This window comes from Pseudorasbora parva, chromosome 9, assembly GCF_024679245.1.
Source record: "Pseudorasbora parva isolate DD20220531a chromosome 9, ASM2467924v1, whole genome shotgun sequence".
In the NCBI taxonomy this organism is placed as follows: domain Eukaryota; kingdom Metazoa; phylum Chordata; class Actinopteri; order Cypriniformes; family Gobionidae; genus Pseudorasbora; species Pseudorasbora parva.
The window spans coordinates 38,920,273-38,941,642 of record NC_090180.1 but is presented as its reverse complement, the minus strand read 5'-3'; the positions used below and the strand labels follow the sequence as shown (position 1 = coordinate 38,941,642).

The 21,370-nt window shown below is 37.3% G+C and overlaps 1 protein-coding gene across 1 annotated transcript; it reads left to right on the top strand.

Annotated features, from left to right (window-relative positions):
* LOC137089713 (HERV-H LTR-associating protein 1) lies at window positions 1-20,854 on the top strand. Its single transcript, XM_067453276.1, has 15 exons — window positions 1-253; window positions 2,190-2,273; window positions 2,351-2,407; window positions 4,083-4,163; window positions 4,784-4,867; window positions 4,990-5,073; window positions 7,438-7,521; window positions 10,132-10,188; window positions 10,631-10,711; window positions 10,802-10,831; window positions 10,981-11,058; window positions 11,810-12,142; window positions 14,978-15,173; window positions 15,646-15,728; window positions 20,621-20,854. The coding sequence occupies exons 2-15, from the start codon at window positions 2,192-2,194 to the stop codon at window positions 20,662-20,664; spliced, it is 1,374 nt and encodes a 457-aa protein (XP_067309377.1). The 5' UTR covers window positions 1-253; window positions 2,190-2,191; the 3' UTR covers window positions 20,665-20,854.
* Window positions 20,855-21,370: the final 516 nt, after the last annotated feature.

Sequence of the window (21,370 nt, the reverse complement as noted above, 5' to 3'; positions counted from 1 at the left end):
TGTGTGTGAGAGAATGAGAGAACGATTCTATATCTGTGAGAGTATCTGCGTGTGTGAGTGTGTGCTGGTTTGAGAGCAGGTCCTCTGTGTTTGCCAGCTGAGCTCAGGTGACACACTGGAGGGCTATTACAGCCTGTTGCCCTCTCCGGGGACCATGATGCCCTGCTGGTTCTGTGTGTGAGTGTGTGAGAGACAGCGGACAGCGAGCAGACGGCTGTCTGTGTCCTGCAGCGTCTGCGTCTCTCTCCTGCAGGTGAGTGTTTTTTTTTATTGTTTATTCACACTCTTCCTCGCACACTCTGCGCTTCAGCTCACTTGCACTTTAAATATTAAGCTAATGCCAATGTTGTACACCTGCTTATTTATTTGGTATTTGTTTTATTATTTCGGTATATATATGTTGTTGTGAATAGTGACATTTTAGTTTGGATGAATAATTATGTCTCTGGAAATGTTCAGACCAATAAATGGTGTTCATTTATCTTTGTAATATGTTTTTAATTGCACTGAATTAGTCCTACTTTATACATTTATTTTCCGTTTTACTGAAAGAAACTAGTTTTAAAAAAGGTTTTCAAAAAAAATTAAGGGAATATGGTTTCACCATCACAGACGAAATGTGTGTTCTCTCTCTTTCTCTCTGTTTGTGTTGGAATTACTCTGGGCGTCATTAAATAGGCCAAATCTGATGGACTAACTGAAAGATTAAACACTGACTGTAAATTTTCCACACCAGCGGTAAAAGGATTTTTGTAGCTAAATTTCTCTAGAGGATTGAGCTGGTGCTGTTGTGCCGTTACTAATGATGTCTTTCATCTTTAATGTTATTTGCTCAGCAGTGAAAGACTCATTTTAACTTGTGAACATCATGATCTGTGTACAGAGTTAGAGAAGAGCTGCTGATAGAGGCTAATTGAGTTTGCAGTGACTGATCCACTCTGTGGAAATTAATTAGAATTGTGAAAACTTGTCAGACTTGGCATTCCAGACCCATGTCCACACCAGCGTCAGAAATTAACCAGGACTTCATTTATAGCTATGGTGTTGAATGTTTGGTGTTTTATTGTTTTCATGTTATTAGAAAAAAATATATAGCACCTTAAAAGTAAAAAAAAATGTTTTTATAGTTTTGTTACTATTTTGAATGAACTTTTATTCTTATATTTTTTATTTTTAATAAATCTGTTTATATATATATATATATATATATATATATATATATATATATATATATATATATATATATATATATATATATATATATATATATATATATGGGTTTCAGTTTGAATTTTAGTTGTTTTATTTATTTTCAGTAAATAATTTAGTGCTTTTAACTTACACCAAGGCAATACTTCTCATTTGTTTAGTTAAAGGTACAGTTTTAGCCCTCTAGTGGTTAAAAACAAAACTGCATATATTATACGTAAGATCATCGTTTTGGTTGTGCTCGTGCTCTGCGTGACTGTGTAGACTCTGCAGATGACTGACCCTTCACAACAGATACGGCTTTACAGTGAAGAACTACATGGCAATATCTGTTCAATAAAATATCGTACTCACCTGTGTGCTCTATTAACCTTTCTCACTCACTCGTGACAACTAACACGCGCCAAAGCCGGTCAAAGCGGTCAAAGCAGATGGAGCACCTTTTCTCTATTTACGGATATGACACACATCGGCGAGTGACGTATGTACGCAATTCCCCGCGAAAATCATCCTGTCAGTTCTAAAATAGTGAAACAGTCTAAGACAAAAACACGCTTTAGAAGAAGGATTGATGAGTATTGACTAAATTTGGTTCAATTTGGGAGGAAACTGCATATAGTACCCTAAGTTAAAATTTTTCAAATAATATTTTATTTTATTTCAGCTTTATCTATTAGCAGACTCGTTTTAATAGTTTTAGTTAACGATAATAACCCTTTTTGTTTTTTTTGTTTTTAAATAAACTAGCAGTTCAAAAAAAATCGCATTTTGTGTTGCATTAGACTACTCTCGTGTTGTTTATGGCAGCAGTCTCAACTCATTGAAAGCTCACTGCATAAAAAGTTATCGTTACTATGTAACACACTGTTGTAGGCTATATGTAATTTCTTAAGGTACAAGCAGGTGCAGATATAGTATGAAATCTGTGGAATGTTGTTCATTGTTTTTAGTGTTTTTAATAAATGTGTTTTGTTTTGCAGAGATGGCCAATCTCAAACTAAAACATTGGGTCAGCATTAGAATCTGTGCTGTCATAGTAGCTCTGTTCCTTATTCACGCACAAGGTAGGTAACTGAGTAATAAAAAATAAAATAAAAATGATAAGTAAGTAGTCAAGAGATAAACAATACATATTTTTCAGTTAAAAGACAAAGCCAGCTGATGCAAAAAGGAAAACGAGAACTCCTGGTGTCCACAGGTAATCTTTTTTTTTTCATGAAGGACAAGCACCAATCAGAGAGCCACATGAACAGGACAGCAGTCTTAAAGGGGTGGTTCCGTGTTTTTTTCTAGGCTTGGTTGTGTTTATGGGGCGCAGTATAGCATGTCTTAATACTTTTTAAAAAAATGTCTTACCTTTATTCCACACCGCTGTCTCCACTGTCCTTTGAACGGCTCGTTTGCACATCTGGGGCAGTGTTTATGTTAATAGGAAGGGTTTATGATGTTGTAAGGCCGCCCAAACGGGCCTAATGGAGGCTAACGATCGGTGGGCGAAGGTTACTGCACGTTCGGTCTTTTCAGCTGGGTAAAGGGATTTTATTCCAATTTCTCTTTATCTGACTCCATTTAATCATAATTTCGAATTTAGGTTAGAATGCCAATTGGTTATTTGGTCATTATATTTAAAAGTTTAACTACACATTTAATTATTCCGGTTAACCCTTTGTTGAAATTATACGGAACCTGAATAATTCCAGAGCAAGTCAGAATCAATCAAAGTGTAACAATTTATTAGCAGTCAGGTAAATGTATAAAGCCTATTACATAATCAATTCAAAGGTAATCCATACATAACATCAAATACTCTGAAGTAATGAAATATATACCTGACTTCTGAAAATGACATAATGCTGGCTATCTGAAGATGTCCAGCATTACAGGCTGACCTGCTTAAAGTGTCAAGCCCTGAGCTCTTTGCAACATTCCTTTAAATACTCAGACCACCAAATGCACAAACTCTTTCAAATGGAAACATATGTTCACAATGGGAATTTGCATTAATCAAGTCCTATAGACTTGTATTGAAGCAAAGGCCAAATGGCTGAAAGCCACACCCACCATAAGACAAGATATCTCTAAACATACATTGATTATCTTTTGGTTAACTTCTGTGGTGATGAGACATTTCAAACAATATCAAACACATATGATACTCTATCGTGTGGATTGGCATTGTAAGAGAGAGATTCTGGGTGTATATTCAGTGATCTCAGCATGAGAGAGGGAAGGAATTGGGGGAGAGGGGCTCAACAGGGAAAGATGTAGATTAGCTAATAGTGAGGTGAGACTTGCGTTTCCAGTGGTGTGTGAGGGACAGTTCAGATGTTAATTTCCTTTATTTTCTCAGAGAGTCCTTGTTCCTCATTTAGACATTTTGGCATCTACTAGTTTTTGCAGCCTTACAATGTCACCAACCCAGGAAGAAGCTCGTTGTAGTCCAAACCGGTCATTTTTGTAGGCAATAAACTGCCATTACTTTAAAAGACAATATCTCCGTTTGCAATGAAATTTCAGCGCCATTACTTTGCAGATACTGTTTATACTCAAGTAGCAACATTACACACTAACTAAAGTTAAAAAAGTAAAATTGCATGCAACCACCCCTTTAACATGCAGATTCACATGTGAAGATTTAAGTGTTTATCAATCATTGCATACTGAATGTTCAAATGCTTTTATTTTCTCAGGCATTTAGACCTAATGATTAGTTCAGTGTGAAATGATAAATGTGGTGAAAACTGGTAATGAGGTTCATGTAGGGCTGCTTCTCTCCATTTAGGAGTAATTTATAGAGTTGTAAAGAATGGTTTTGCAGATCGATAGCTGGAATGTTTTGCAAGGTATAATAAGAATAATCTTCATTTACCTAGAGATCCCAGCAGAGGACATTGACCCGGCCTCTATAGATCTTACTGGACTTGTCAACACACTCATCAATGCTTCACAACCAGGTATTACTGGATATACACACACATATGGCTGTTTCTTTGGCTACAGGCACCTTATGTCCCGGGGTTGCTATTAAAATTAAACCTTGTTTATTAAGGGCACATTAAAACCGTTTAAAGACTTTACATCACGCCTTCATCAGTAATTTATATTTTTTATTTTACCTTTTGTCCCAGACCCCACATTTAATTCAAAAATATGAAAATCAGTCATGAAAATATTATTACATGTTACAAATTATGATAATCTAAACAAATAATTACCGTAAATAACATTTCAAGAGTTTTTTTTTAATATTCATAATTGTATATATTATTTTTAAGTTAAAGTATTATATCATTTATTTATTTAGTTTGTCATTTTATTCCATAAATGTTTTTCATTACAGAATATTTTTTAATGCAATACAACATTTGTGATGTGGTGAAAATCTAATTTATAAAAATGAGAGAATTCTTCTGTGATGCATGTATATATTGTTGAAAACTGTTTAGCAGAATTTTTTTAAGAGAGGTAATTTTCTAAAAGTGCTTTTAGTTGAAACACCCATATAAAGATGAACATGCAAATGCACTCACACATCTCAAAGTCTTTTTTTTTTTTTACATTTGTGTGTTTTCAGGTTCACAGCATCTTTTCTCCTTACTCAGTGTGACGTCACACAGTTCGCTCTCTCTCCACAAGCTCACGCTGCTGGTCTACAATAGTAACTACCCTTATCCAAATAACACTGTAACTACAGCACCAATATGACACATATATGATGTAATTCTGTGTGTTTGCAAGCATGTATCTCTGCATCACGTACATGTGTGTGGGTGTGTGTAGTCTCAAACTTTCAGGACATTGAGAGCAGTATATTTTCCTTGAGATACTGTTACTGTCTGACAAACAGGACCAATGACCTCACAGGTGAAAAACCTCCTTCAGTCGACCTCCTATAATGAGATTGCTAATCTCATAATAATGATATATAGTGCCTTGCAAAAGTGGAAAGAAAATGATAAATGGTGTCCAAACATTTTTTACAAATAAATATCTGAAAAGTGTGGGGTGAATTTATATTTAGCCCTTTACTCTGATACCTCTAACTAAAATCCAGTGGACCAACTTAATTGCCTTCAGAAGTCACCTAATTAGTAAATAGAGTCTACTGTGTGTAATTTAATCTCAGTTTAAATACAGCTGTTCTTTGAAGCCCTCAGAAATTTGTAAGAGAACATTAGTGAAAAAACAGCATCATGAAGACCAAATAACGCACCAGACATGTCAGGGATAAAGTTGTGGAGAAGTTTAAAGCAGGGTTAGGTTATAAATCAATATCCCAAGCCTTAAACTCACAGGGCAATCTTAGATGAAAACCTGTTAGAGTCTGCAAAGGACTTGAGACTGGGGCGGAGGTTCACCTTCCAACAGGACAACGACCCGTAACATACTGCCAGAGCTACAGTGGAATGGTTTAGATCAAAGCATATTCATGTGTTAGAATGGCCCAGTCAAAGTCCAGACCTAAATCCAATTGAGAATCTGTGGCGAGACTTAAAAATTGCTGTTCACAGCAATCAAGCTCAAGCTCCATCCAATCTGAATGAGCTTGAGCTATTTTGCAAAGAAGAATGGGCAAAAATATCACTCTCTAGATGTGCAAAACTGATAGAGACATACCCCAAAAGACTTGCAGTAAAAGGTGGCTCTAGAAAGTATTGATTTATGGGGGCTGAATATAAATGAATATAAATATACACTTTTCAGATATTTATTTGGAAAAATGTTTGGACACCATTTATCATTTTCCTTCTATTTCACAATTATGTGCCACTTTGTGTTAGTCTATCATATAAAATCCCAATAAATATTTTTTTGTTTGTGGTTGTAACGTGTAAAAATGTGTAAAAAATTTAGTGGTTTTGCATATTTTATATAAATATGCATATTGCATATTTTATATTACAAAATGTATATAATTTTGCATGTCACTATATATATATATATATATATATATATATATATATATATATATATATATACTCACCTAAAGGATTATTAGGAACACCATACTAATATTGTATTTGACCCCCTCTTGACTTCAGAACTGCCTTAATTCTACGTGGCATTTATTCAACAAGGTGCTGAAAGCATTCTTTATAAATGTTGGCCCATATTGATAGGATAGCATCTTGCAGTTGATGGAGATTTGTGGGATGCACATCCAGGGCACGAAGCTCCCGTTCCACCACAATTTAAAATGATGTGAGCTTTGTGACATGGTGCATTATTCTGCTGGAAGTAGCCATCGGAGGATGGGTACATGGTGGTCATAAAGGGATGGACATGGTCAGAAACAATGCTCAGGTAGGACTTGGCAGTTAAATGATGCACAATTGGCACCAAGGGGCCTAAAATGTGGCAAAAAAACATGCCCCACACCATTACACCACCACCACCAGCCTGCACAGTCGAGACTCATCAGACCAGGCAACATTTTTCAAGTCTTTAACTGTCCAATTTGGTGAGCTTGTGCAAATTGTAGCCTCTTTTTCCTATTTGTAGTGGAGATGAGTGGTACCCGGTGGGGTCTTCTACTGTTGTAGCCCATCCGCCTCAAGGTTGTGCGTGTTGTGGCTTCACAAATGCTTTGCTGCATGGTTATTGCAGCAAAGTGGTTATTTCAGTCAAAGTTGCTCTTCTATCAGCTTGAATCAGTCAGCCCATTCTCCTCTGACCTCTAGCATCAACAAGGCATTTTCACTCACAGGACTGCCGGATACTGGATGTTTTTCCCTGTTCACACCATTCTTTGTAAACATCAGAAATGGTTGTGTGTGAAAATCCCAGTAACTGAACAGATTGTGAAATACTTAAACCAGCCCTTCTGGCACCAACTACCATGCCATGCTCAAAATTGCTTAAATCACCTTTCTTTCCCATTCTGACATTCAGTTTGGAGTTCAGGAGATTGTCTTGACCAGGACCACACCCCTAAATGCATTGAAGCACCTGCCATGGGATTGGTTGATAGATAATTGCATTAATAAGAAATTGAACAGGTGTTCCTAATAATCTTTTAGGTATATATATATATATATATATATTTATATATATATATATATATATATATATATATATATATATATATATATATATATATATATATATATACAGTCATGGTCAAAATTGTTGATACCCCCGGTAAATATGATCAAATATGGCTGTAAAAAAATTATCTGCATTGTTTATCCTTATTATCTATTGTTATATCACTTTTGTGTTTTCCAGATTTCACAGCTATTCTGTTGGATGTAATCGGAAATTCCACCAGTTACCTGCAAGAACTATTTAAGTCCAACTCTATACTCTCAGGTAAAACACCAACTATAATCATCTACACACACCTGGATACAATATCATATAGGGCCACTGTTTGCCTTAGTATTAATGTACTTTAATGTTGTAGAACTGGTCCTTCTCACATAAAATGTCAAACTGTAATTTTGTCTTTGTCTGTGTGATCCTGGTATACCTTAGCCTGGTTTTCATTTGTACATAGAGTCTGGCCACTCTCCATTGACAAGCGTCTACTTCCGCGAAGGCAGGAACTCTGTTGAAGTTTAAAACTATTTGATCTGCCATAATCGCTAACGTTTGATCGTGAAATATGTCACGCGCCCTTCGCCTGTTTCTCACAAATCCGTCAAAATACATGTGCAGGCCACCTCCACCAGTGATAAAACCATAAGATAAAACCTTAAACTCGTGCATTCGGATTGTGATTTATTCACGCCATGATGGAGGGGAGAGTTTGGTGATCGGGAACGCTGCTGCATCCTTCATATCTCCGAAAAGTCTTTAGTTTAGTATCGCGTGGGCGGAGCTAAAGAATGACGATCGCGCACAAAGCGGTGACGTCCTCAAGCATGGAGAAACCCATGGCTATCAATCAGATTCAGCTAATACAGATATGATCCAGAATCAGATCCGGAGGCTGAAATAAATTGAACAGGAGAAACAGCAACAGCAGGACGTCCGTCTCTGTGGTATGGACTGTATTTAGTGGCCTGTCAACATTTGTGTGTGTTTACTCGCAGTTTATGAGGACATGATTGGGTTTATGGACTTTTGTATGCGACTAAACTTTAGCAGTAGCAAGCAAAACGGTTTTGCACGTCAGACTAGTGTAACGTTATACATAGAACAACAATGGAGTCCGTTAGCACATTTGAATGACAAAGCATGCGATCGTGTCATTTACTGATGTTTACTCACACGACGATACTTTACTATACTAATTTTTTAGCATAGACATTTGAATCAGTTTTACTCACCGACCGTGAACCTTTATCGCTGGGACCGCTCTGTCAAAAACACACTTCTTTGGTAACATTGTGATTTGGTAAAGTCCTGACAGCAGTGACCGTGGAGATCCACTTTGCGACGCGACTGAAGCGTGATGTTGTGAAGCTTCCCGTAATTTCTGCGTTCAAATCGGTTCAAATGCAGCGCTGCCTTCCGGGAATGCTGTGCTGAAGCGTTGAAGTCGCTTGATGTCATCCATAGGAATAAAGTGGAGCGCGGCACGACAGAAGTGTTCACGGACGAGTGGATCTCCACCTGAGAGAGTGTTTATGGGCGTGCATTTCCTCTCTCGCTCTAGTCACGTGCGTGTGCACCCTACCGGGAGAAGAGCCCGTACGGCCCATACTAGGACCTTCCGCTCTATCGACGTCAAGCCGACCCATACTTGAAAAAAACTCTCCGAAACTTGTGAGAACCCGGAAGGAGTATTTTTGACACAGAAATACTCCATTAAACGTCCAACATTAGTTTTTGAAACTTTGTCTATGTTTAGGATGGGAATCCAAGTCTTTAACAGTGTAAAAAGCTCAGTATGCATGAAACAGCATTTCACCCCCCCTTTAACATGATTGTATGCTGTAAATAAAATGATGCTTGGTATGATAATAAATGCTGCCGTAAATAATGGACCAATTCAAATGTTTACATGCTTTTATTTTAACTTGTTTGAGCGATGATGAAATGTATTGCTCTTGTAAATACTTGCCAGCATTTTAAAGAAATAGAGAAATGCAGTCCAAATAACAGCAAAGTGCAACCGTACGGTGCTCTGCATTGGTCAAAAGGATATAAAGAGAATTTTAAATTGATATATTATTATATATTTTTATTATATAGATTATATATTTTTACGCGAGTGGTGGGAAACGGACGGCAATAAAATCACAGACTAGCCTCTGTAACTTAAATGATGGCAATACTTTCCAACCCCACGAGAAACAATTACCGTCCGAATAGGGCAACTCCTTCACCACTAACGGAGCGAGCTGGAAAATCAAACTTTTCCCGAATTCCCCCTGTTGGGGAGGAGGGTCACAACACCATGGCCACCAACAAACCTCAGCAAAGATTGTTATTGCTCCGGCTTTAACTTCTGGATATTCGGCAGCGGTTACACAACGGAATGAATGGTTTTGTTCGCATCTTCCTCCATCGCCATTACTGAACTACAACCCAAACTAGCGCACAACATCAAGGTCATCATTCAGCCACTCCCTCTGTTCGCTGATTGGACCGTAAAAATTTGTTTGGAGAAAACCTAAGAATACACCGCAGTCCCAGTAGTACTGAAGGAAAATGAAAATTGAGCAGAAGTACATAGGAGGGCAGAACCAGGCTAGACGCTGGGCATTTCTGATCCCCATGAGGAAAACAGCTTATAAATCATACTAAATTAAGTCTTTTGAATATGTAAAATTGCAATAAGTAAACCCAATATATGTGTGTATGTGTGTGTGTGTGTGTGTGTGTGTGTGTGTGTGTGTGTGTGTGTGTGTGTGTGTGTGTGTGTGTGTGTGTGTGTGTGTGTGTGTGTGTGTGTGTGTGTGTGTGTGTGTGTGTGTGTGTGTGTGTGTGTGTGTGTGTGTGTGTGTGCGCGCACTATTATTTTTATTCCAGTAAGTCAGAAGAACAGTTCTGACTGCATCTATATCTGTGTCATGGCGGGAAAGACAGGTGAGTTTTAGCATGCACACACAATTTTTTAAGCGATTTGTAAGAATTGATTCTAAATGCCACACGTGTCTTTCAATATTATAGGACAAAAAGTCATTTTCTTGAAGGGACAGTTCACCCAAAAATTCTGTTAGCATTTACTACCCTCATGTCCTTTTAATACTATGACTTTATTTAACAAAAGCATGCAGACAAGAGCGATCCAAAAGAAAGAGAATTAACTTTTGATTCATGATGGGATTATTTTAATTTAGTGTTTGAGTCTATTAAACAAAAAACACTCACTTATTTTTTAATGAATGCACTCTGCATACATGTAATGCATAAATGTATGCTCACCTACCTTTTATCTCTAATATATTAAATTAAATTGTCAAAATATATAAGTTACTACATGTTTTTGAAAAAAAAAACTGAAAGTAAAGTAAGGGCATGTGTTCAGACAGTGATCTGTCTCAGCTGTGGGACACGGGCTCAGTCACACCTCTGTTTAATCAGACCATCACAGAGGAAATACCCAGAGGTACACACACACACAGAAACACACACTTATATTTATCACTTTATATAATTGGAAATGTGCTGGTCAAATTCTATTATTTATTTCCTGTAGGTAATATGACATTTCCACTGCTGCCCTTTGGTAAGTGAGTTCAGAGAGTGTCTGTTGTCAGCTATACTACTATGATATGCTATGCTATGATATGCTATATTATACATTTTTATAAAATGATATATGAACATAGAATGAGAATGTATACTGACCAATCAAACCCTGTCTTACCCTTACAGTAGTGTGGCATGACCTTCCAAACAACACTGACCAGGTGCTTTGGCCTAAAGCCAGTACAGACTCCTACAGGAGCAGAGGTATCTTGACTATTTAGGAGTTTAATTTGCAGACTTAAAGGGATTGTTCACCCTAAAATGAAAATTAACTCATTATTTACCTAATGCTGTATGCATGACGTGCACATTCGTGAGACTCGGTTAGCGTCGCAGTTCACTCACATTTAGAAAAAGCACACAAGTTCATGATTATGATTATCATGATTAACAAAAAACCAACACAAAACACAAACCATGAACCTTCTTCTCTGTGGTGAATATGTCTGTTGCGTTCGTCGCAATAAGAAGCTATCTCATTCACATCTGTCAATTCATTCTGAATGTCATCTGACTAACGGAGTTCTGGTCCAGTGATATTTGACTTGTATAGTATTTTATGTCACATTTTGTTCCTCTTGTCAATAAATTATAACTTAATTTTAATTTTAGGGTGAACTAACCCTTTTTAACATTTGATGAACAATTAATGCCTTGTCAGCAAACACAGAACGTTCCCCTAACGTTAGTATTTGGTTCCTGTTTGGTTATTTTTTTGAGAACTAAAGAATAACATTCTAGGAACGTTCGGTTTTATTTTTTCCAACCATAAAATAACATTCACAGGAACACTGAAGGAAGGTATTTATAAATAATCTAAAATAACTTTAAAATAACCATTAGAGAATGTTCTGTATAAGTTATTATTTGGCAGCCATAGAATAACATTCCCAGAATTAATCAACTGTTCATTTAAACTGTTATTTAACAGCTTGATTTTTCTACTTTTCCACAGTATCAACCAGCGACGAATCCAAAGCAGTCGTGCCAACCATTACCGCTACAATGACATCATCCCCCTTTATTAGATCGACAGTAGCCCCTCCCACTACTGTCACTGCTGTTTCTATGACAAACGCATCCACTAGCGATCTCACGACTGCTGTGATAACCCAGCCAAAAGCTGATACCATGACAACACAGCCAACAAAAACCCCACCTGTTACCACGGTAACCTCACAGACCATCACTCCTATGGTGGCCCCAACAATTTCACTGCCAACTCAGAGACAAACAACCACGACAAGCATCCAGCAGCCTACTAAAGTATCTCATACAGAAAAACCAGGCAAGACCCTCCACCACACACACACGCACACGCACACGCACACGCACACACACACACACACACACGCACACGCACACACACACACACACACACACACACACACAGACACACACACACAATGGAATCTGACATGTTTGACCTTTTATTCTGTTAACCCGGCAACGGCGACACTGCGGTGCCTTGGCACAGACTGGCAGGGTTAATTTTATTGTTGCCATGACAATGATTTGATTTGAATGGAGTCAGGCTGGAGTCACTGATAGTATCCATAGCAACGGTCCAATATTTTCCCTGGAGATTGTTTTGATTTGGCTGGGTCAGAGAAGGTTAAAAGCACATTAAAAATCAATATACACACACTTACGTTTGTCTCATTGAGTCAAGACGCAACGGCCACAGCATATGCGAGAGAGAGCTGATGAATCATAGACGGCTGAACCACTTACCTTCTGTCCATGTCAAAAGCTCTCGATACAGGTGTCCTCATTCAGAGAGAGAGAGAGAGAGAGAGAGAGAGAGAGAGCCCTCATCGACCCTTGAGTGGACATTTATTTCAGCAAATTAAAATAGATATGACCACTAGATGGCACCAGAAGCTAGGGCAAACCTTGCAGCTCTGTAGAGAGCTACTGTAGGATAATAGCAGACGGATAAACCTTCGAATCAACCAATCAGATTTATGGGACACGTTTAAAATTAAAGATTAGGGTTACAACCAAGGTTAGTTGCTTCACATCAGTACATCAATGTTATTCACCTATCATTTCCCTCTGATTTTAGGGATAATGTATGGGTATAGGGGAGGGTTTAGGGTTAGTGATATGGTTAGCATAACATTTTTGGACAGGAATGTTGTTCCAGGATCAACAAAATATGTTGTTCCAGGAACGTGTCTAACTCGGCTAGATCAGGACATCCTGCATTGTAATGAAGTATTTAATTTCTGCACTACTACACTGTAAAAAAAAAAAAAAAATGTTTTTTGTTCGTTTAACTTAAAAAAAGTTAGTAACCTGGTTGCCTTAAAATTTTGAGTTTATTGAAATTAAAAATTTGAGTTGATACAATGAAGGAAATTTGTTTAATAAATAGAAACTCAAAATATTATTGTATCTGAACCACATAAAAAATTTGATAAATCATGAAAATATTTTCACTGCGTTATCAGAAATAAAACACACACAATTACCCAATATGCTTACAAAATCTTTTAATAATCTTTTAATAAAGGTTGTCGAATCTCAAAAAAAATTCATTGTATTAACTCAAAATTTTAATTTCAATGAACTCAAAATTTTAAGGCAACCAGGTGACTTTTTTTCTATATAATTTTTTACAGTGTAGCGCCAGTCAAGTATACCAGACTGGCCAAGTTTTTATACTTTTACTAGAGTAGTATTTTGTTGGGATATCTTTACTTTAAAGGTGCACTATGTAGTATTTTTGCAGTAAAATATCCAAAAACCACTAGGCCAGTGTTATATATTTTGTTCAGTTGAGTACTTACAATATCCAAAATGTTTCCAACTACAGTATTTGTAAATTGTGAGAAAATTGCTATTTTAACCAAGGACCCGGGACGCCTGAGGGAGTCGCCTGTCAATTGCGTCATATCTGCGTTACCCTCGGTTTTATTCGGCAGAAACGCTTTACTCTTAGCACTGCAGCAAGTGTCACAGCAGCTGCTGAGTGAATGCACAGAGTAACTTCATAACATTATTTTAAACACACTTAACCCTCTGGTCCTCTTCGTTTAACGGTCAAACTTGTCCTCTTCCCGGTCAAAAGTTACTGAAGCCTTAAAATGTAACTTCTTTAAAAAAATGATGTTCATTTGAATGTCAGTTTTTGCATTCATTTTACTACGTTCAAACCTGAGCACAGAGGAGAACATTTTGAACATATAACATCAAAATTCAATAAAAACGTAACAAAAATGAACAGTTATGTTTTATCACCTCATAATAGATCTGATTTTAACCTCTTATTTGAGACTTTTGGCTCAATTTTATCACATTAATAACAACCATACCAGTTCATTTGTATGTGTACAGTATAATATTGTGGTTTGTGTGCGTGTCTCTGAGTGTGTTTACGTGTGTGTGTGTGTGTGTGTGTGTGTGTGTCTGTTTTGAACTATTGATGTTTTAGAGAGTAACCTTCCTTGTTTTGTTTTTTACTGCATTGTGGCCTGAGGTTTTGATTACACATTTGGGGGGTGGGGCAGTTGGTTGTGTCTATTTTGCACTCTTGATATTTTATTTGTCACCCCTACATTGCTATGCACTTTTTTCTGGTTCATGGCTGATTTCGTTATGTTTTATCGTTATAGCTGTTGTGTGGACTTACTTTTATCACAGAATTAAACTCTGTAGTTATCATTATCATTAATTATCATCCCAGGCCTACACCAAGTACGCACACATGGATAAATGAAAGACAACATAGCCAATGAGAGTAGTTATGTGCCTGGTTTTACAGCGAAGGCTCCAGTCCCAGACTAAAATGCATGTTTGAGCAGTTTTATCTGAAAGCAACTTTTTGGCGTTTACTTTTATGGCGAGTCAGCATACAAATTACATACGTACAGTGGTGGTTTGAGGTCTCTGTGTAGTATTATGCTATAGAAAATATAAATGTATAAAAAACACATACAGCCATTTGATCAATACTTTCCTTTATATAGCAATAAACTGAAACAAAAAACAAAAACAAAAAAACAACAACACATGCAGCCATTTGAACAATACTTTCATAAAAAACACTTTTTTATTTCTGGAAATGGTACTTTTTTGTCCACCATTCTGTTTGTGATGATATTATTTTCTCTTACAGGATGCCCATGGAGAATAGAGCTACTTCGTCAAGGAAGTGATAAAGATGACCTGAAAGAGGACCATGAAGAGGAGCTGGTCTGGGGCAGGGCGACCATCAGCTCAGTGAAGCTGCAGCCATGTGTGTTTGAGCTGTGCAAGTTTTACTCTCAGTGTGTGTGCAGAGGATTCAGTCACAGAGCAGCAGCGTTACAGAGGTGCAGCTCTGCACAACTCATCTATTCACAACTAGTCACATAACGGGCATAAAAAATAGAGACGCGTGTTACAGAACGCTTGCAAGTAACCTATCCATCTTCAATGGGGTCCAAAAGTCTGAATTCATATTAACTGTCAAGGATAAACAAGGATTTAAGATTTTAATTTTTGACAGTAAATAATGCTTTTGTAAGATTCTACACTATCAAGTCACTTCAAATATGGCCATGCGACCTTCATTGTACAAAAGGTCATTTCCTTGCTTTCAGGATGCTCGAGCTCTGCTGTCATTAAGACAAAAAGGGACAAATCAATTACATTTTTGCAAACTGCACATCAGAAGTGAAAGCATGATATCAGACTATTTCGACCCCATGTATAAAATCAATAGTATCAGGGAGCAAGTCTGTAATTTTGCATGTTATTATAAATTGTATAAAGAAAATGGTTAATATTTTATGTGTTCTACAGATATTGTATGGACAGCCATCAGTGGTATGAGAGACATACAGCAGAGGTCTGCAGTCGGATGAGGAGAGTCACTTTTTCCAAAAGTGAGTTACACATCATCAACAAATCTAACCCTAAAATAAATCAAACCACAACACACTATATAATAATAATAATAATATAATATTATAAAAAAAATAGATAAATATCAAATTATATTACCATACAAAAAATTTTTTTTGTCCTGCATCATTCCTTCTTCCACAATTAGTTTAACAAAGTTTTATTCTTGTACTTAAAGGGTTACTTCAGCGATTATCATATGGCTTTGTATCAGTAGAAATCCTGGAGTATAATCAAATGATTGTGCTTCCCCTCCTCATATCCCCCTGAGACAAGAGATTTATGCATTTTATTTCTGGAAAAATTCCTCCCGTGACGCAAATTGACAATATTTGCGTCATCTTTGGAAAGTTTGGCCAAAGGCTAAAGACTACAGCCAGCAGAGGGAGTCATTTCCACATGTTTTGAACCCGCGCATTAGGGATGGAGATCGCACTCACAGCTCAGCTCAGCTCAGCTGCAGGCATTAATTTAAACGAATGCTAAGCAATGTAAGTCTTTTAACTTCTCAAATTAATTTCTATGAAAGTTAAGCTTGCAAAGGCATGAACTGAAAACGTGCCAGACTGAACACGCGTTGTGAATGTATGCTGCGAATGTGGTCGCGATTACCTCAGCTCTCATCACGAGAGCTCATCAGCTCATTTATGATGTTAAATGTAATCGTTAGTTTTGTGAGACTCAGGCGGCGACTCGATCATTATATTAAACAGACACGTTCAGTATTTAATTGTAGTGTCGGTTCTCTAACTCAGTCACAATAATCCAGTAGGTGGCTTTGGGAATGGCCTCACAGGGCAGCAAAGCATTCTGGGAATTGTAGTCTTTCATCCCTATGAGACAAAAATACATTTTCTGTCTTTTCTCAGTCTAGAAGGCACCAAATTCAAAAATAATTTCACATTTCTACTACAATAATGACCTAGTTTAAACACAGATTCATCTTTCCAGCGCTGAAGTACTCCTTTAATGCAACTGAAGTTATAATATCACTTAAAAGGGTTATCATAACTTCATCTGTTTCTCTTTCTCAGTGAATTTCTCAGTTTTTAAAAGCTATCTAAGGTTGAATGTGTGTGTTAGAGGAAAGAAACAAAAAGCAAATGAGCAAAACCTTGGTGTATATTACAGGGGTTAATAAAGGCCTTTTGAAGCAAAGCGATGTGTTTTTGTACGAAAAATATCCATATTTATGAATGTATAAACTATAATCACTAACTTCCGGCAACAACCAGTCTATTTCTGGCAGAGGAGTGACACAGGAAGTGTTCTCATAAACCATGTTCACTTTGTAATACCCATGTCATTATACAAATGTGTGTCCTCATAAACCACATATACAAGGACACACACACATAGATTCTTTAATGAGGTCGCCAGTGGTGTGTGTGTGTGTGTGTGTGTGTGTGTGTGTGTGTGTGTGTGTGTGTGTGTGTGTGTGTGTGTGTGTGTGTGTGTGTGTGTGTGTGTGTGTGTGTGTGTGTGATACCTGCATGTGGATCGGAACTCATTAAAATCTATGTGTGTGTGATCCCTTAAAACACATACTTCCTACTGGACTAATGATGTCTAAGGTCAGTCTTGATGGTGAAGTGTGTGTATTTTGCTGGACAAAGATAGAATAAGATGAAATAGGCTGCAGGCAAACTTGATTGTAGTGTGTCTCCAGTGGTGAAGAATAAGTCTCTTTGGATCTTGAGAATCTCATGGCATTTGAGGCCACATAAAGCTCCTTGTTTACCTACCACACAGCCATCCTCAAATATATTTTTCTGATGTCAGACGTGAGCTGGTAAAGCAGAAATGTACAGATTTGACCAGTGGTGGCTGATGGATTTTATAATTTTGTGAGCAGGCACACATTTTTGCAATCGGATCCCCTCCCAAGGATTTTAACACTGCAAAAAATGCTCTTCCGACTTAGTAATTTTGTCTTGTTTCTAGTCTAAATATCTAACAATTCTTAAATCAAGATGCATTTACTAGATAAGTAAAACAACATAAGAGGTGTGTATATATATATATATATATATATATATATATATATATATATATATATATATATATATATATATAATTATTATTTTATTTTTTGAAAATAAAATCAAAATGAAGTGAGTTTTTGCTTAAAACAGGCTATATTATCTGCCAATGGGGTGAGAAAAATTATCTTGTGTCTGATTGAAATCTTGTTTCTTGTTTCCATCCCAAACAGAAATACGATTATTTTTCTCACCCCATTGGCAGATCATTTTGCTTGTTTTAAGCAAAAACTCACTTCATTTTGATATTTTTTCCCAGAAAACAATCAAAAATATCATGTCATTTTACTTATCTAGTACAGGGGTTTTCAAACTTTACAAAGCCAAGGACCCCCAAATATAATCAACCTTTTATGAGGGACCACCTTCCTAAAATCGAATTTACTTCCTAATAGTAAAGCTCACGTATTGCATTAAGAATACCGCCTTACAACCCCAGTGATCAAGATAAAGGGGACTATAGTTAAAAAACTCACTAGAAAGATACAAAGCAAACATACAGAATTAAGTGGAAACTTAAGTGGGGACCCCTTAGAACCTTCTGGAGGACCCCAGTTTAAAAAACCCTGATATAGTAAATGCAACTTGATTTAAGAATATTTAGATATTTGGACTGGAAACTAAATAAAAAGAGCATTTTTTTGCAGTGAACTGGCTTTTTGGGTCACTTTTAGACAGAAAATGTACAGAAATGGACCAGATTTATAATCCAAACCACTTTACATATTGCCTCACATTCACCCATTCATACCTTCCAGTTTGTAGACATCCTACATGAACCACTGAGCCACTGCCGCCCCACAATATAAATATAATTTCACTCACCTAGCCTATAACTCGAAGCAAAAATCTCGAAGCACCCTTCTGTCCTTTACATTGCAGGGATAAGAGCACGTTCAGCGGTTTAGTGAAGCTGATTGGGGTTTTTTTCTGCCTTTATAAATCTGTAACTATTGTTCGAATGGTAGTTTGGTAAATTTAGTTTGCGATCAAATATTTAGTACAGTGCCTCGTAGTTGTTACATCAGCGGTAGCAGTTCAAACTAATATCACAGTTTACGTCTCTTCGATGATTGGTTGATATACCAAGGGAGGCTAGCCTCCTCTACCATGTTTTTTTCTCAACACTCCTAACCGCTGAACATGAAATGCTCGATGGTGATTGACAAACCTTTTTGGTTTTTTTACCAACGGTAGCACCAGTCTCCAGCTATGGATTTGTCTCCCCTTCTCTATCCCCTCAGACTCATTTTTTTTACAGATTCAGCTCATTCGGTGAAGAACGCGGGGGTTACACTTCATGATTAACTGGGAATTTTATTACATTAAATCGTCTTTTTCCTATTTTCACCTCAAAAATGTAGGTAGGCTGTGCCTCCCTTGCCTCTCCTGATGAGCCACCACTGGATACTACACCAGCCACACAAGGGCAAATCCTACAGGAATATGTCCAGAGTTTGAAATCAATCCTGAAAGATCCTAATAGGATCAAAAAAGAAAAAAAATGTCCTGCTGGATGAACTGAAATTATAAATATCTGATTATTTTATTCCATATTAGATATTGAGTAACGTAACTTTATTGTACTGAAATAACGTTTAGCTTCTGGAAAGTTAAAGGAACTTAGGAAGAGTTTCTTATTCATTTTACAGGACATTTTATCCCACTGAGAATCATAATAATCCTATTGGAAACTACACTCACTGGCCACTTTATTAGGAACACCTGTTTAACTGCATATTAACGCAAATATCTAAACAGCCAATCACATGACAGCAACTCTATGTATATCGGCATGTGGACAGGGTCAAAACGATCTGCTAAAGTTCAAACTGAGCATCAGAATGGTTCATACCCCTGATCTACAGACCACATCTCTAGGGTTTACAAAGAATGGACCGAAAAAGAAAAACAATCCAGTAAGTGGCAGTTCTGTGGGAGTAAATGCCCTTTTGATGCCAGAGGTCAGAGGAGAATAAAAAGACTGGTTCAAGCTGATAGAAAGGCAGCAGTAACTCAAAAAACAAACAAAAAAAGCTCTGCAGAAGAGCATCTCTAAATGCACAACACATTGATAGAAAATTGAAAAAACATTGCCTGGTCTAATTAGTCTTGATTTCTGTGACATTCAGATAGTAGTCAGAATTTGGCATAAACAACGCAAAAGCATGGATCACTCCTGCCTTGTATCCACTGTTCAGGCTGGTGGTGGTGGTGTAATGGTGTGGGGGGTATTTTCTTGTCATACTTTGGTCCCCTCAGTACCAATTAAGCATAATTTTAATGCCAAAGCCAACCTGAGTTTTGATGCTTACCATGTCTATCCCTTTACCATCTTCTGATAGTAACTTCCAGCAGGATAACGTGACATGCCACAAAGCTCAAATCGTCTCAAACTGGTTTATTGAGTTCACTTTCTCAAACGGCCTCCACAGTCACCAGATCTCAATGCAGTCACACCATGGATGCGCAGCTGAAGTCTGCACCAACATGTGTGAGCTATCATGTCAATATAAACCAAAATCTCTGAGGAATGTTTCCAGCACGTTCTGAAGCTAAAAGGGGGTTTAACCCGGTACTAGAAAGGTGCACATAGTAAAGTGGTCTTGATCCGAATTGTAATGGTTTATAAATGTATAGAAATCCCTACTGAAAGTAGTCCTACTGACTGAAACAACACCTGCCCCTGAAAAGTGGCCAAGGTGACATCAAGAAAGCGGTCTAAATACATTTTGATGAAAGATTGTTTTTACTGGAATATCATGCTCTGCAGAACAACCAGGTCAATTCTGAGTCGATGTTAAAGCAGTTCCAATCTCTTTCTCTCTCAGATCTGAAGCAGAAATGTCTGGCAAGAATGTGTGTGAAGATATAAGACAAGAACTGAGATTCATTTGCCGGTGCCGGACATCTGAACCATTTGAACTTGTGTGTGTGTGTGTGTGTGTGTGTGTGTGTGTGTGTGTGTGTGTGTGTGTGTGTGTGTGTGTGTGTGTGTGTGTGTGTGTGTGTGTGTGTGTGTGACTATTCTGTTAAACAATGAACTACATTAAAGCATCACTGAATCTGAGTAGTGTGTGAATCTATAGTGTCCAGATTGTACTTTTTCTCTCCTGAACATTAATAAAACCAAACATATTTACCCATGTCTCATTTTTCTAACTGAACACACTAAAATCAAACCTGGAAGCATCCAAAAAAATAATAATAATCTAAGATGGTAGACAAGATGAGTTTAACGTCAAAATACTTCAGAAATCCAGAGAATACAAAGAATCATTTACAACCCCCACTTTCTACTTGATCCTTACCTGAGTTCCTGTCACACACACAATGGCTGCTTGTTTTTAGGAAGTACATTTTCAGTTGGGGTCAGGACCTTTACCCTTGATAAAAGAGAGGCATAGGTGTGTGTGAGAGCCCACTTCATCTCTTCATGTGTGACCTCAAGCCAATGTAAAGAGTGTGCACGTCCTGCAGTCCTGTTACTATGACGACCACTCTGCCTTTTGCCCTTTGACCTTTTAGAGTGGCCTAAATAGGGCTTTGTTCAACTTTTGGGTAGTTTGTTTTTCTTTGTC

What these genes read in the sequence shown, in the direction of transcription:
- LOC137089713 (XM_067453276.1), top strand. Translation starts at nt 2,192, where the DNA reads ATGGCCAATCTCAAACTAAAACATTGGGTCAGCATTAGAATCTGTGCT. An exon ending in CACGCTGCTGGTCTACAATA is followed by an intron (nt 4,868 to 4,989) that starts GTAACTACCCTT and finishes GGGTGTGTGTAG; the next exon opens with TCTCAAACTTTCAGGACATT. An exon ending in GAGAGTCACTTTTTCCAAAA is followed by an intron (nt 15,729 to 20,620) that starts GTGAGTTACACA and finishes TTTCTCTCTCAG; the next exon opens with ATCTGAAGCAGAAATGTCTG.